The sequence below is a fragment of the Dryobates pubescens genome, chromosome 2 (assembly GCF_014839835.1).
Source record: "Dryobates pubescens isolate bDryPub1 chromosome 2, bDryPub1.pri, whole genome shotgun sequence".
NCBI lineage: Eukaryota > Metazoa > Chordata > Aves > Piciformes > Picidae > Dryobates > Dryobates pubescens.
In genome coordinates, this window is record NC_071613.1 from 18,692,262 (window position 1) to 18,708,538 (window position 16,277).

At 46.8% G+C, this 16,277-nt stretch overlaps 1 protein-coding gene across 3 annotated transcripts in view; it reads left to right on the plus strand.

The window, feature by feature from the left end:
* The window catches only part of SATB2 (SATB homeobox 2), a 146,383-nt gene that overhangs the window by 116,401 nt on the left and 13,705 nt on the right, over positions 1 to 16,277 (plus strand). For all 3 annotated transcript variants that reach the window (XM_054171396.1, XM_054171392.1, XM_054171387.1), the window contains one exon: positions 6,037 to 6,234. In XM_054171396.1, the coding sequence (XP_054027371.1) occupies positions 6,037 to 6,234 (198 nt within the window). The remainder of the gene's footprint in view (positions 1 to 6,036; positions 6,235 to 16,277) is intronic.

Here is a 16,277-nt window from a genome sequence, read left to right on the forward strand (position 1 = left end):
TGAGCAGAGGGAAGAGGCTGAGGAAGTTTGTCCAGAGGACTCTGTTACCCCATTCAGAGAGGGAGCTTTCTGTGGGGCACGCAGCGTTTCTTTCCCAGTCTCTCAAGACTTGCGTCAATCATCGATGCTTTTTTTTCCCTCTTGTCACATATGTTGACATTTTCTGCACTGATGATGTGGGTGAGGAAACGGCCTTTTACATTTCTTTTTGAGATTTATTCCTGAATCACTCTTCATTTGCCTACTCATGCTTTCACTGGAGACCCAAGAAAATGTCAGCACAGGAAGCTAATTGTATTAGTATTAGCATTAATTCTGATTCAGAGTTAAGTGCAGAGGGGCACAAGGTCAGCTGAACTGCAGCTTTATCCAGCCTCAAAGTGCCTCACAGTCCAGCCCAAGCAGAAAGGCTACTGGTGACTAAGTCACTGTGGATGCCCAACTGCCTCCTACTGCGATAGCCTTTGGTAGAGATGCTGCTTGAGGCATCAGACAGGCCTGTAGCCCCAGGCTAACTGGGCCTGAGCTCTTCCCACACACCTTGTCCATCAGAGGTCTGGTCCTTGGCTGGCTGCAAGTCAGCAGATCTGCAGGAAGATTTTCTGTGTACACCTCCCCTGCTCTGGGGCAGGACTGAAAGGGTCCTGCTTCTAAGAGGAAGGGGCTGAGGGGTAAGTGACAGGGAGTAGGGCTGGCAAAGGATGCACAAGCTAACTGTCCCTCAAGGGGCTGGAGTGGTCAGGGCTGATGCTTTGCTGCAGTTATCACACTGCTCCTTTAACAGCATAAAAGCACAATGGGAATGGCTGGCTTTCTGCAGATTTTTGTTGTTGTTTGCTTAGCTATGTGGAAATGTATTTGATTAGGAGACAGAGAGAGAGGTTAAAAATAGGACATTAATGTGATATTATTTGTTTTATCAAATAAAATGCTTAGAAAATGTTTATCTTGTCTCAGGAGAACAACAAAAATAGAGGCCAGTGCTCCTCTGCAGCTCTCTCTAATGAGCTAAATTGGGCTGCATTCTGGATGCCTCCAGAAGTTTTGGGGTGAAATGAAGGAAGTTCTGAACAGAATTCCTTGTATCCACAAGCACTGGGTGTGCCTGGCTGTGGAGTCAAAAGCATCTTTTAATTGTGCTGGTTTCCCTCCTTATTTTTAATGGAAGACACTCCTGTTTGAGAACCTTATAAGCTGACATTAGGGGCCAGATTCTGCCACCCATACTGTCACTGTTACATGTCACACTGGCAGGTGACACGCTCTCCTGGTGATTGTGGCAGTCAGGGGGCTGTTTGTGCAGTGGAGTAGGGCTCGGGATGCGCAGGGGAGGCAGGATCAGAGGCAGCGTACCGCGGGTCTGGGGAGGGATGTGCTGTTTGTTGGGTTTGCAGCACATTCACAGCAGTTGGGTTTGCTTGTGAGGCAGTGAGCTCAGATGTCGTGGATGAGTGGGGGAAAAGGTGGTGAGATAACGTCTCCTACTTCACTCCTCCTCCTTCATGCCAACAAATGCAGCTATAGATGGAAATTCACTGTGAATGGCTGCAGCTCCAAGAATTTCTGTATGTTAGCATTTCTCAAATGAAATAATTCTCCTGGAAAGCTCTGTGTAATATACACACACCCAAAGAAATAAATAAAAAGAAAGGAGCTGGGGGAGGGAAGGGGAAGGAAGGAAGCAAAGAATAATAATAATAAAAAAAAAAAAAAAAAAGGCAACCAAAAAACCCAAGTTGAGATTTTTAACAGAAAAAGGAGATTTGCCTATTAATAATTCATGAGTTCTCATTGAACATGCACGAAGAAACGGTGCTATTCAATAGAGAATACCGTCATCTGTCACTGTTTTATTTGACATTTACACTTTTTTTTTTTCTTTTTTCTTTTTTTTTTTTTGGCCTGGTACTGCAAAACTTTCTTGGATGGCGTGCTAAGATTATTTAAATAAATATGGAAAGGAATCCGATGCAGACTTTTTCATCTGTGCCGGGGAGAGGCGCTTACTGACGATCATAAAGAACCTGTGAGGAAGCTCGGGCAGCAGCCAAAACCATCTCCTGCCTACTGGAGGATGGATGATCAAAGGGATGCTGAGGGGAATGAAAGGGAAGGGTAGGAAAAGAGCATCAAGAGGGGAGGTTTACCTGCGGCTAAGAGGAGAGGTTTGCATGCAGATGCACCACACGTGCACGTGGCGTGTACATGTGTGTACATAGGGGTGAGTGAATGCAGGCTGTTGTGAAGAAAGCTGCCACAAATATGCTGCTGATAGAAAAAAAATAAATATTTATAAGTGGTGCTGGGGGAGATCCAGTCCTGGCCAGCCTGAGAGAAGCCAGGGCATTTAGCACAATGACAGTTCAGAGTTAGGTGCACCTTGCAATTCCTTGCTAATATTAGGCTCATGAAAATCTTTCTGCTCCGTAGGTTAGTTATTATTTATAAAAATCACAGAACCAGCTGATACATTCATAAGCTAATTATTGTAGCAGCTGGGTACACATGGTGCAATATGTCTGAGTCTGTGAAGTATCACAGATTTCTTGGGGCCTGCTGTGGCGGGGGTGTGCTGTTGAAGGCTAGATCCCTTAATCTGATCAGCCAAGCAAATACTTTGTGGGGAAACTGGATTAATATCTCTCTAAATACCACGAATGTGCTTCACCTTCAGAACCAGGCTCCTTTAAACGTGCCATTAGCTTATCTCCTTTGGGGAATGGAGAAGTTCTCAGGTGTCCTCAGGGTGGCAGTTCTTTTCCTGGTGCCTCCCTTTGCCAGAAATTAATTTGGTTTGCTCATGTCTGCACACATGGTCACACTGCAGCCTAATCTTTTCCCTAATAGCTCCAAGGTCAGGACCTCGCATGTTGCCAGGCAAATTGAGCGCCATCCTTCTTAAAGGCTAATGGCAGCGAGTGCCTAGTCCATAATGAGGCCTGTAGTGTTGGGCTAAGTGATCGTAATGAGTACTGATTATAACGGGGCAGATCAATCAAGACGCAGCAGTCGCCATCAGGCTAGCAGGTCCAGCTCTGGGAAGGGGACGTGGCCCTGCCAAACCATCCCTGGGCTCCACTGGATCTGGGTGCTGTGCAAGTGCCAACAGCCCTCAGGAGAGCCCCAGGAGCCATCCTGCCCTGGGTCAGCCCTGTGCAGGGCTCCACCTCTGCCAAGTGCAAGAGTTTGTGTGCTGCTTGGAACATTGGAAAGAGTTCTGTTGGAGACCTGTTCAGGTTGCTGAAAACAGGGAGAAGCAGGAGCTTACTTTTTCCACAGATGGTTTCTTTTCCATTGCAGAAATTATTTTCTCTGTATGGAGGAACCCCTGAGAAAACACAGTGGAGCTGCCGGATTGTCTTCCTGTCTTTCCTCTAAAAGAGAGATAGTTTGGGGGATTTCAGAGCAGAGGAAAAGGGGAGAACTGAGGGCAAGGGTTGTGGACAAACCACATAAAAATGCAGACATCACCTGGCTGAGAGATCACCGAAATATCAGGCAAAACACTTTGAAAATATAACACAGATGACTTTCTTCTCCAAGTAAATGATTAGATATCTTGTTTTCACCCTTGCTCCCCAACCCCCCTCCTCCTTGCACCTCTCCTAGTTTATTGCAAGAAAAGATCAGGTCTGCACAAATGTGGCCTCTCACTTGTAAAAACAAGGCAGTGTTGTGTTACAGATTAGTTTATAAATCCCTGGTGGCTTCACAGTTCAGTGCCTACAGCTGCTGCAGATGGGCCTGGGTTTTTGTCTCTTTGCTGTGCTGCAGCCGGCAGTTGAAGGAGAAAATGGAATGATCAGGTTATTAACATGTAGGCCGTGAGGAAGAGGCTGCACAATGAGAACAGCTGGTGTTGCTGTCTTGGCTGATGCAGCGGAGATAATCAAATCTTGCCTTTTTTGGGAGGGTGAGGGCAGAAGACACAGTGGAGAGTAAGACAAACAAGGGCTTATGATATTATATGTGGGGTTTAGAGTGCACAGGAGAAGTTGTCAATGGCTTACAAGTTGTCACACAAAAAAAGCAATACCAAAACCCCATGTGGGCTGGTGATGAGCCTGGCTGGACCAGCCTGCTCCAGTTGCTGCTGGGAAGAGCACCGCTTTGGCTGCTCCTGGTACTGAGCCTTTTTCACATCGCTCAAGCTCTCTTTTAGGTATTGTAAGGTGCCTGTCAAAATGGTGTCGAAATGCTGAGCTGTAGCTTGACAATGATGGGTTATAGAGCTACTAGGTAAAATATTTTGACAGGAGTCAGTAGGCACACTGACAGCATCCTCAGCATTATCTCCTTGTGTTCTGTCATTTGCATGGCATCTCCTGTGTGCAGGCACAGGAGGGAGCTGGTTGTCCCCAGCCCCAGGTAGGGCTGGCTGTGTCCTGTGGTTCCCCCCACAGACACGAGCCATGACAGCCACCATCCCTGGTTAACCTGCTATGGACACCAGGGTGCCACCACACACGTGGGGTTGTCCTCACCCTAGCAGCTATTGCTGTGTGCTCTCTGTTTGGCTCTGTGGTTTAGAGTGGTTCCTGTTCCCACCCCAAGGTTCTCAGCTTCCTCCCCTGTGGAGAGGGCCCACACGATCTCATACAGTGCTAACTTTTTAAGGCACTTCAAGCTAACCTTAAAACCATACAGCAGGAATACAATCTGTTATTACTGTGACCTGTAGTTGGGTTTGGAACTACCTCCACCTAGCATCTTGATCTCTTGTAACTTCCCAAGCATCAATATAGGCTGGGCAGCGACTGGCTTGAGAGCAGCCCTGAAGAAAAGGACTTGGGGGTGCTCATGGATGAGAAACTTAACATGAGCCACCAGTGTGCACTTGCAGCCCAGAAATCACCAGCAGGTGATTCTCCCACTCTACTCCAATCTGGTGAGACCCTACCTGGAGTACTGTGTCCAGTTCTGGAGCCCCTATTACAAGAAGGATCTGGATGTGCTAGAGCATGTCCAGTGAAGGTCCATGAGGATGGTCAGAGCGCTGGAGCTCCTCTTCTATGAAGACAGACTGAGGGACTTGGGGCTGTTCAGTCTGGAGAAGAGAAGGCTCCAAGGAGACCTTACTGTGGCCTTCCAGTATCTGAAGGGGGCCTACAAGAAAGATGGTGAGGGACTTTTTAGGGTGTCAGGTAATGATAGGACTAGGAGGAATGGAGCAGAACTAGAAATGGGTAGATTCAGATTGGATATTAGGAAGAAGTTCTTCACTGTGAGGCTGGTGAGACACTGGAACAGGTTGCCGGGCAGGTGGTAGAAGCCTCATCCCTGGAAGTTGTTAAGGCCAGGCTGGATGCAGCTCTGAGCTACCTGATCTAGTGTGAGGTGTCCCTGTTCTTGGCAGGAGGGTTGGAACTAGATGATTCTTGAGATTCCATCCCACCCTGACAATCCTATGATTCTGCAGGACTGTGCTGCTTTTGTGCCTAATACTGGAGGATTTCCGTTCTGTGAGTCTGCATCTTTTAAGTGGCCATTTGATTATTTAAAGCTGTCAAATTTTTGTGGGGTTCAGACCTGGGGGAGTGACAATGACAGTAGATCTGTGGTCTTTACTTGATAGTATCTTCTAAATGTTTTCTGTAGCAACTGAATTTCTAGTTCTGCAGCTGCAAACGTGAGGGTTGTTAATAAGTCTCGGGGATTACATCTCCTTTTCTCCTGCTTGGGGGAAGAAATTAAGGGGCTCTGAAAGAGAAGTGGAGGTGCATCTTTATTTCACCTCTGGCTTTCTTTAGAAAAAATATTTCTATCTAAGCATTTTAAAGGTGGTGTGGTTATGAAAGGAGGTGAGATGCTGTGCTTCCTCGTTCCTGTTAAGTGGTGATAGTTGTGATTGTTTTCCAGTTTGCAGGAGATAAAACATATGAAGGAGCTGTTGAGACCAAAGGGCAGCTGAGGGTATGGCATGTTCTGTGTTAGATGAGGCCAGTAAAATCTGCAGCACAGAGCTTTAAATCTAGCTGACCTTTCACTCCCACCTAGGTGCTGGGTGAGTTACCTGTGCTGACCTTTCCCCTGCAGGGCTGGCTGTGTGAGCTGCTTCGCTGGAAAGAAAACCCCAGCCCAGAAAACCGCACCCTCTGGGAGAACCTCTGCACCATCCGTCGGTTCCTGAACCTGCCGCAGCACGAGAGGGATGTGATCTACGAGGAGGAGTCCAGGCACCACCACAGCGAGCGTATGCAGCACGTTGTCCAGCTCACTCCTGAGCCCGTGCAGGTCAGAGGGCAATCTTCCTTCTCAGGGTCTCCGTGGGGGGGGAACAGCTGCTGGAGGTGGAGAGAAGCAGCTGGTTCCAGCTGTCTTCTGCTTTTGCAAGGTGAGACACACCAGTTTTCATCCATCTGCAGGGCCACATGCAGGCCACAGCTCTCCAGTTCAGAGCTCACCGCATGCATGTTTCAGCATATGAGCATATGTTGCAGCAGGTTTGTGCTGGGGCTTGAAGAGAAGGGCTGGGACAATCCCTGCCACCCAGAACAGCCAGGGCAGCAGAAGTGATGCTATAGAGGCCCCTCTGTGTCAGTAGTTGTGGCTAGAACACAGTTTAGCTGTCTAAAGCTACCAGCTTCTGGAGGAATACAAATGTGTCCCTCAGCAACAGCTAGAAGTGTGCAGCTGTTGAAGCAGGAGTAGGGGACTTGGTCACTTGCTGCTTCTCACAGCCTGAGCACCTCGATGCTCACTCTCAAATGGTGGTAAACAGGCAACTGCAGCTGAATGTTTGCTGTTGTTCAGTGGAGCCAGATGACACTTCAGCAGGAGTAGGAGCGTAGGAGAAGTTTGTTTGTGCAGGGGTAACACAGGGGTTTGAAAGGTGTAACATAAAGAAGTGTTTTTAGATACCCACTGAAACTTGAAAGTACTTCTGAAAGGACCTCAGTGAGTCTATAATTTGCTTGGAACAGGCTTTCATTCTACAGCCTCTTCAGGGTTGTTTTGCTCTTCTCTACCACCTTGTTTACTAGAATGCATTTTTGGTTTGTGCATCCTCATTATGTCTTTGTCCTGGGTCTTAATAGAATGAGGAACAAATATACTCATCTGAGTAGGAAAACTGACACAAAATACTGCAGGATTTCTCATCTCTGCAGTTCCAGCTTCAGGCAGAAGATAAAATCAGCCCTATGAGTCTTCTCAATAACTAGTGATGCACAACACAAAGTCAGACATCTGCTGATGGCCAGGAGAGGCTCAGGAGATGTTTTTTTCAGTCTAGAAAGCTGAGGTAACACCTTCCACCACAGACTGTTTTTGGCTGGCCTCTGGAACTCCGTGCACCTGATTCCATTGCGTGACCACTCTGACTTGTCCATGCTGTGTTTCTCTGATGATCTCACAGCTCCTCCTCCCACCTTTGCTGTCCCCATTGCCATTTGATGGCAGCTTGCACTGCTTTGCTGCTCTTGCTGTGAACCTTGGCATTCAGCCTCTATTCTTTGTCGCTGCTCTTGCTCTGCTGCCTCTAGCACTGCTGCCAGCTCTCTAGTCACCTTTATCCATCGACAGGAAGTTGTTCTGTCTTGTAGTCCTGCCCCTTCTGAAGCACATTGGATTCACCCAGATTAAATATTGCCTAGTTCACTCTTGTCTCTTCTGCTATCAACTTCTTTCCCCTAAAATTTGTGGGATCTGGGAGGCAAGGAGCTATGAAAGGTAAAGGGCTGAGCTAATTGTGTGGGAAGATAACTGGAACTGGTTAAGTTGGAGCATGCAAAGCCAGTTGTGTTGCCTATAGCAAGTAGGAATGTCCTCCAAAGGACAGGCTGAAGAGAAAGTTTCCCTGAGCTCTGGTGGGTGACCTTGATGATTAGCCTACTTTCCAAGCCTTCTGCACATCACTTTTCTGCATCATGCAGGTTGGCTCATGTGAGTGACATGTTACACCTCGTTGGAATGCGATTCATTTGTATTTGTCAGCAAGTTACAAAGCCATGGATTAATTATTTATTACAGTCAAAATATGAAAAATGAAGAAAAATAAATGGAACCAGCTGGCAACTACATGCAGCAAAACTCTGGAGACCCTGCTCTGCAGTTGATACAGTAGGCTTGTGGTTTGGGGGTGCTGTGTTTTAAAGCTATGTTTGCCCATCCAAAAACCCCAGCGGGTTTCCGAGTGGCACGCTACCAGTGCAAGACACAGGAGGCTTGCTGTCCACCTGCTCCCTACTGGCAAAAGATAGTCTGCACCAAGCAATTTTTGTGTAGTTTTCAGTCTCTGGGACTTGGATTGTTTCAAGCAGCAAGGTTTGGGGTTTGGCTTTGCTGGAAGGGTCACTATTAGGTAATTAGCCATGAAGAATCAATGACAGCAGCCAGAGATGTAAAGCTGAGGTCCTCACACTTGCAGTCATTGGAGATTTTGTGACACTTTACATAAGGGTAGGGGTCTTGGGCCCTGCTCCTGGCCGAACTCCAGGCCAAGTAATTACATTCTGCCTATCTGAAATACCCCTGTAGTGTCAAGTGGGAAAGCAGCTCTCATTTTCTTCTCAAAGCAGTGGTGGGTGCAGAACGTCTGCCAGGGTGCCTGGATGCCTTTTAGCAGGGGGCAGAAACATCTGAAAGCTGCAGTCTCTGACCTACTTTGCTTTGCAGGTTTTGCTAGTGAGAAGTGCACTGTAAGTCGAGCCCTTACCTGCAGCCTTGGTCTGTAGATGAGAGTCCTTTAAAGAAGGTAGGAACTGCAGCACTGTGCACGACAGTGGGCGCAGTCCTGTTAACTCCAAAGCAGGCAGGAGGCTTACCTCTGTTCTCTCTCTGCCCACCCCATCTTTCTCTCTGCTCTGATGAGTTTGACATGTGTATAGTAACTTGTGTCTGATGCTTCAGGCTCCTGCTCCTCCAGCTGTGAGGGTGGGAGAGCTTGCACACAGGCTGCCAGAGCTCCCTGCCCCCACGGTCCAGCCCTCTATGAGCTGGGATCACCCTGTCAGACTGAAGGACTTGGAAGGAAATCCTAGCTGTTGTCACAAGAGGTGTGGGAGGCAAAAGATAATGGATAGATAGATTTAAGCCTTTTTCCTGGTATGGCCTCATGGAAATGGCAGGGATTGAATTGTGATGGGGTTTTGTGTAGTTCTTTGGCCGATTACAGGGCTGGGCACACCTTCAGTGAAGGGATCACCCTAGTGCCCAGTGTGCTCTCTGTCCTCTCTCAGCAGGGTGTGCACAATGTGGCAGTCTTCATGGTGCTGTAGAGGATCAACTGGGCATACCTTAGGTCTTGATATTTAAGGGATTGTTATTTCTTTTGTGGCAGGTCTTTGTCCTGTGTTCAGTATCTGTTCAGCTTTGGGTTCTCTCTTCTGTTAGATTTTCCCACCAGCCATGTATTAATCCATTTAATCAAATATTTTCCTGTTGCTGAAATGAAAAATCTCTATAGTGGAAGCTCAGTGCACAAGAAATTCCTCCCTGCACACTTGATTTATTTGTTATTGTGCTGGGGAGCCATAAAAAGTGAGGCCTGTGGAGCTCTGTGACAGAGCTGCATTCTCTGGTGGCAGCGGGTGTGACCATATGGACATGCTGGAGCGCGGATTTTCCTACCCGGCCTGGGAGCAGAACATCCATGCTGTGGCATCTACGTGTTGTGGACCTGCAGGCTGAGCTGGCCACAGCTGTTGGCTTGGGTGTTAAGGAGCGCTTCAGTGTGGTGTGTTCACAAAGTGCTGCTGTGGGACTGGGGAAGGGACCCGTGAGATGGTTGCTAGCTGGGTACCTCAAGGACATAATTTCTGATATATGGAGTGCCTCAGCCACAGGTTCCTGGAGGGTGGAGGATATGCTGGAAGCATCCTTATAGTTTTGTCCTATTGTCCCCTCGCTCGACCTTTGGCCTGGCCCAGCCCACAGGTAGATCTCTTGGACAGACTGAGTGCACAGTAGTCACTTTGCAGCAAGCAGTCCTCATGCTTCTGAGTTCAGCTTCTTGCTTTGTAGAGATGAAGGTACCCTGTCTTACTTTCCATCCCTCACTAAACCCCATCCTTCCCAGGCCATTTGCTGGTGATGGACCTATATGGAGTGGTGATGCTGAGGAGTGCCAGAGCAACTTCCCACTGCCAGCCAGGGACTCAATGTATATTACAGTCATGCTGGACCACAGAAAATTTGTCTCCCTTCTCCCATTGCTGGTCTGCTGTGTCCAAGGTGACCACTCCAGAGAATAAGCATCTTTCCTGGCATGTAGTGTTAATTCTTTGTTAATTGCCAGGGCAGAGAAACCTGCCTCAGCTGGGAAAAGGATGAACCAAGCTGCTGCCTCTGGAGCGCTGGGGTGAAAAGGCCTGGCTCTGTGGAGCAAGGAGCTACTGCTACAGCATGCTGCCTCTCAGAGAGCAGGGAGACCTTGGGCTCTCTTCTGCCCGAGCTAACAGGCACTGCTGGCTACATACTGATTGAAGAGCAGTCAAATGTTGACTTTAAAGAAACAGGAATGGTTTTCACACGTTTTCTGATACACTGCTACTTCTGTCACTTCTTTAAAATTATGTCCCTCTGCCCTTTTTCTTTTTTTATTTTTTTCCCCTCAGAAGCTTTGTTTTAGACAAATCTGGCAATTTACAATAGTTCAGGTCATAAATCATGAAGGAACACTAGTAAATAAAAGAAGGCACAGCACAAAGCTGTAGGAAAGCTCTTTTGGTATTGTGTGTTCACGGCAAACATTGTGGTCTCTCTTTAAATGTGCAGAAAACAACATCCCACAGAAGTAAATGAAACACTAATTTTGTCATTTGGTGTGGGATGCAAAGGGACAAATGTTTCACAAATGGCAATGAAATACCAAAGCACAGAACATGAAGCCCTCGTGAAAGTGGGTCAAGGCAAGTGGCGATGGCAGTCCAATGAAACTAATTTCATATTCCCTTTCTAGAAGTAATAAGGAGGGGAGTGAACACCACAGTGGTGCTTCCTAATGAAAGATCTGCTTCTAAACAACATTGCAGGGTTCATGGGTCACACAGAGCAGAGCATGCAAATGGAAAAAACAGGGAGCCTTAATGCTGCTTTTCTTTTAAAATAATATTAATTAATAATACTTGGGCAATCGTAGAAGGTGAGTGAAGCGAAGCTCTGTTATTCCATAGGGGAACATGGTGTGCTTAATGGGATGATGTGCCCACTGAGCTCTTGCCCTGTTTGTATGGGTTACAGCAGGGGATTCCTCACACTGGGAATCCAGACTGGGTTGTCTGGGAGACTTGGACAAAACCTACTTTCCCCAGCTGTGCTAGCTCTCTGACTTTGGTGCTTACTGCTTTATATAGACACATTTTTTCTTTGTGTGCCCTGTGATTCATTCTTAATAGCTGCACCCAGGTAGTTTTGCTCAGTGATGGTTTCCCTGCACCCAGAAGACAGACCACAGCTGGATGCCCACTGCTCTTTGGTCCCCTCAGCTCCCTGACCCATGGCAGGATGTGATGTATGCTCAAGACAGCAGTGGTCAAGGTTGGTGTGAAAACTTGTACTCCACAAACCCAGGTGGACTTGTAGAGATGCTTGTATTGCAGGTTTACTCATTTCACTGAAAAAGCTCAGCGCTTTGGCTTGAGTGGGCTGCAGCTAGAGTATTTGTTGTGTCTTTGAGAACTACAGGGGAAAAAGCATGTCAGAACCAGGCCTGTTCATTTTGTGAGCGGAGAATGTCTGACTCCCTCAGTGATCTAGAGTTCCATTCTCGCTCTCTAATCAATCAGTCAATCTCAGTGTCTCCTTTCAACCTAAACCATTCAAAAACCACTGAAAAAAAGAAGTCTCAAATGATGTAACTCCTATTTCTGTGCAGTGCTAAAGCTGAAGGCAACATGTATTGCCAGTGCCGCTTACTCTGTATTTCTCTCAGGTGTGTGTGTGTCTGCTCTCTGGTGGGGATAAGGGACTCTCTTTGCAGACAGCAGTACCTGTAAGTGCCTATCAGATAGCAGCTCCTTTACACTGGACTCTCAGGTGTCTGGCAGAGCTTCTAGTGATGTGCATTACCATGACTGCAGTGGGCAGCTGATGAGCTTTGACTGCTACAGCCAAACCTGCCTCCTGCCTCCTCGGCTGTTAATCTTTAGTGTGGGCATCTCATGTGGCTGAGAAGTGCTGCTGCTTTTTATTAGCTGTACGCCTGCCATGCCCCTGGAAATGATAGTGGGGAGTGGACTTGCAATTCAAGCAAAACTGCTTCTGTTCTGAGATCAGTTTAGGCTTAACGTGGTTCCATTTAACCCTAAAAATGGGAGATAAGTAAAGGGGATTGTTCCATTTTTTTTCCGAGGTGTCAAATTTAGGTTTGTTGAAGTAGTACATCCTCTCTGCATTTATTTGGACTCCTGAGGTGAGGTCATCTCAGTGTCACCTGCTCCTGGACAGCTTTCATTTGGTCCAGGATCAACTGAGGACAGGGCAGGAATGACATGGGACTCCTAAGCAAGGGAGCCCTGAGAGCATGGCCGGTACTTTTCTTCACCAGCTTCTTACAACGAAGACTGTGAGGACACTGACACTGCAGCAGAGGTACAGGCAGTCCCTGGAGCCCAGGACAAGTGTGCTGCCATGCAGGACATGCAGCCCAGTTTGAGGCATACAGCAGCTTGTGTGAGGCTGCCCTGGAGCGTCTCTGCTTAGGCTGCCCTGGCTCCCATGAAGGGATGTTCCAGGTAGAAACTTCACTTAAAAGGTGAAAGTGCAGATTTAGCACTGCAGAGACTTGGCATTCATCAGCAGGGTGCTGGTTTGTGTTGGTCTTGTTCTTGTAGGTCATCTTTTTGGCAAATTACATCACTGTGGCTCTGGCCCCTGCCATCTCACCCCTTTGCCTTTCACACACAGCTGGACCAGTTTTATCCCCCATTTCTTCTAGTCTTGGCCTTCTCCATAAGTGCTGAGTTGCCAGTGTTGTATGGAGTTGCAGTAGCTTGAGGATAAGCAAACATCTACAGAAAAAGTACTAAATAAAGCTCTTCAAATTCACAGAACTTTTGAAGCTTGTCAGCTGGCAGCAGGCAAATCCTGAAGGTTGCAAAGCCATGAGCTGAGCCTGTGCTCCATTTACGCTTGAAAATGTTTGCAGTTACAAATATTGCACTTTTACATTTCATTTTAATGCTCCCTAACTACTCTCTGTCCATCACACTTGTACATAAATGGTATCAGCAGGCTTTAGAGATGTGTAAATGTTTATAGGCTATGGGCCATCTGCAACACTTTATTCTCAGGCTCCTTACAGAACTCTTAGGGTAAAGTCAGAGCCCAGCCAGAGCCAGCTGGCCTTTCTGTGCAGGGAGGCAAGGACAAAAATGACATGGGGAGGGAAACAGCACTGCAGTGTATGCAGGGATGCCTTAGCATGCTGTGTGTGTTCTGTATTTGTATGGACTTCTACAGGAACTGAAGCTTCTGCAGACTGAAAAGGAGGTGTTTCTCTGTGTGTGCACTATTCTCACACATCCACTATACAGAAGTACAGTAGCACTTTTTTTTCCCCCCTCACAGTCATCTATGCTTACAGTGTTTCAAAGAATATTCCAAAATATCTTGGCACAGACAAAGCAAAGCTGTTTGCAAGATCCCTAGCTGTGGAACAACAAAGGCTACATTCTCAACATATATCACACATGACTTTTATTAAAGTCTTAAAATAAAAATCAGATAATGTATTTAGAAAATTGAACTCCACCATTTGTGATGCTACTCACATTGTGAAAGGCAGTGGATGTCCCCTTGTGCCTCCTCCCCAGTCTCTTTTCCCCGAGTTCTACTCACTTCTTCATGTTCCCAATGACAAGGTAAAAGTCTTGTACAAATGAACAGATTTTGAAACCAGTACTTTAGGACTAGCTCACATCATGGTGCCTAACATAAGAGGGACTCTGTGTTCAGAAACCAAGGACTACAGGCACATCTGAGGTGCCTCTGGTGGAGCTCTCAGAAGTTAAAAGCATCTAAAATGGTTATTAGCCATTGCATATGGCAGAAAGGATGTGGTAAATCACAGAACATAGCCTGGATGTTACAGACCCAGCCATCTCATTAACTTTGTGTCAAAAACATTCCTTGGTTTCCAGTTTGGACTAAATTTAGATTGATGCTATTTGTACCATCAGGATACAAAATAATGTTGACTCTCTTGAATTTTCTAGTTGCTCTTTCTCAAATTTATGGAATGGAGCCCTGTGTTATGCTCTTATTAGGCCATACCCTTTGGATGTGCTGTGCTGGAATCCAAAGCGTGAGGGCAGGGGGGATGGTGAAGAGCCTCCTTCCTTCCTGCCGCAAGTGCCCTCACAGGGATATTGAGGGGGGCAAGCACGCTCTGCCAAAATGAGGACCCATGGTTGTTGGGGGCTGATGTGAGCGCTAAGTCTATTGGTTAGGTCTGGAAAAAAATGCGATCAGAAGATTAGTCTGGTAACCTAGATTCATAGATCCACAGAATGGGTTGGGTTGGAAGGGACCTTGAAGATCATCTAGTTCCAGCCTCCCTCCATTTCTCTGGATTTTGATAATTTTTAGATGTGAAACACACAGAGGGTGGCAGCAGTCCTTTGTGCTACCACAGGGCATAAGAAGGAGTTATATCCTGCCTGTGAAGAGTAGGAGCTGGTTCTTCTTTCTGTGCTGTGTGGAGGGAAGCTGTGGTAGCAACTCTGAATCCATCCAGTTGCAGCAGGAAGAAAGCGACACACTAAAAATTCCTGAAGGCAAGAAGCCTCGTAAATAGATCTATCTGGACAGCACTTCACTAGTTAAGTGCTAAGTTATTATTATTATTTATTATTTATTTCCTCTTACTGAACAAGCAGGAAATATCTTTGTTCTTTCATTTTGGAAGGGAAATAATGCATTCCCTGCAGCATTTGAAATTTTAATAATCCATAATAAATAAAATCATATCTAATAACGTAACTGCTCACAATTGGCAGCGCCATCTCCTAGATGCATTGCAATGGCAGAAACATAAATAGTTGCAGCCTCTGAAAGCCTACTTCCTATTTGCTAAATATACTTGGCTGGCTTCAAATTCCTTTGTGTGCAGTCATTAATACAATCCTCTTTGACAGCATTTAATTAAAGTGCTTTTCCCTATTAAATTCATTAAAACTTCCCCCCACTTCTTTACATACAACTGTTTCCCAGACACCGAATGTTAAGGACCTGTAGGCCTCTCTTTAAATAACTTCTCTCTCCTTGTTGTAAATTGTTAATTAAATCTAACTTAGACTGTTTAAAGATGGCTTGGGAAAGAAAGCCAGATTTCAGGGTATGGTCTCAATCATGGCTGGGTTGGGTGGGGTTTTTTTAGCACAATTTTTTTTCCCCCATGTAGTTATAGACTACGTGTTATGTTGTTCATGGATGCTGCTGTACTTTCAGCTGAAACCAAGCAAAGAAATACTGTCAAAAGCTCATTTCCATTTCACTTCCTGAATTCCCATCATTTTAGTGCAGTTCCTTAGCCTGAGAGTATTTGTGGGGCGGGGGGGAGCACGGTGGGAGGAGCTGTTTTGTATTAATAGATTATTGACAGTTTAATGTCTTGGCACCTAGACAGCCCAGAAGGTATCAGACACAGGAGGCTGGCTGCTGGGAGCCAGTCGATAGCAGATTCAATCAGAACCTTTCAGTTAATTGCTGCTTGACCTCAGAGATTTCCTTTAAGTGAAACTGTCCTTTGCTCAGATCTCGTCTGGCTTTGGGGCTTTCATTTGAGAGTGCCTGTTCCATATGGTAGCCTGTGCTTAGACTGCTGGTGGGATTGTGCCTGACCCGTGCACAACACTGCAAGAGCCAGCTCCTGCTCAGAGCTGTACATAGCTCATCAGTAGGCGCTGGTGTGTGCCAGCACCCCCCACCCCAGAAGGCCATCAGCAGGGCAGGATGCACTGTGGAGCACCAGGCACTGGCACTAGGCTTAAAGCAGTCAGGATGTAAATCAGCATCGGGGGTATCTCCAAAGCAGCTGAGCTGTTTCCTAAGGCATTTTGGGTAGAGTTGAGCTCGGCTTTGGTGCCTCCCCCAGCATTAAGAGGACCTGACCCAGCCTCTTCAGGCGAGCTGTGTCACAGCATGGGGTGGCTGTGTGGGCTGGCACTGCTGCAGTCATCCCCAGAGATTCCCCTGTTCACCTGCACAAGTGCAAACTAAGGCTCATTTGTGCTTAGTTTCCCTAATTTCTGTGCTTAGCCATTCTACTGTTTTTCAGACTGCAGATCTTGATGGGATCTAGATAAGCTACAAAGGCAAGCAGGCAGGGAACAAGC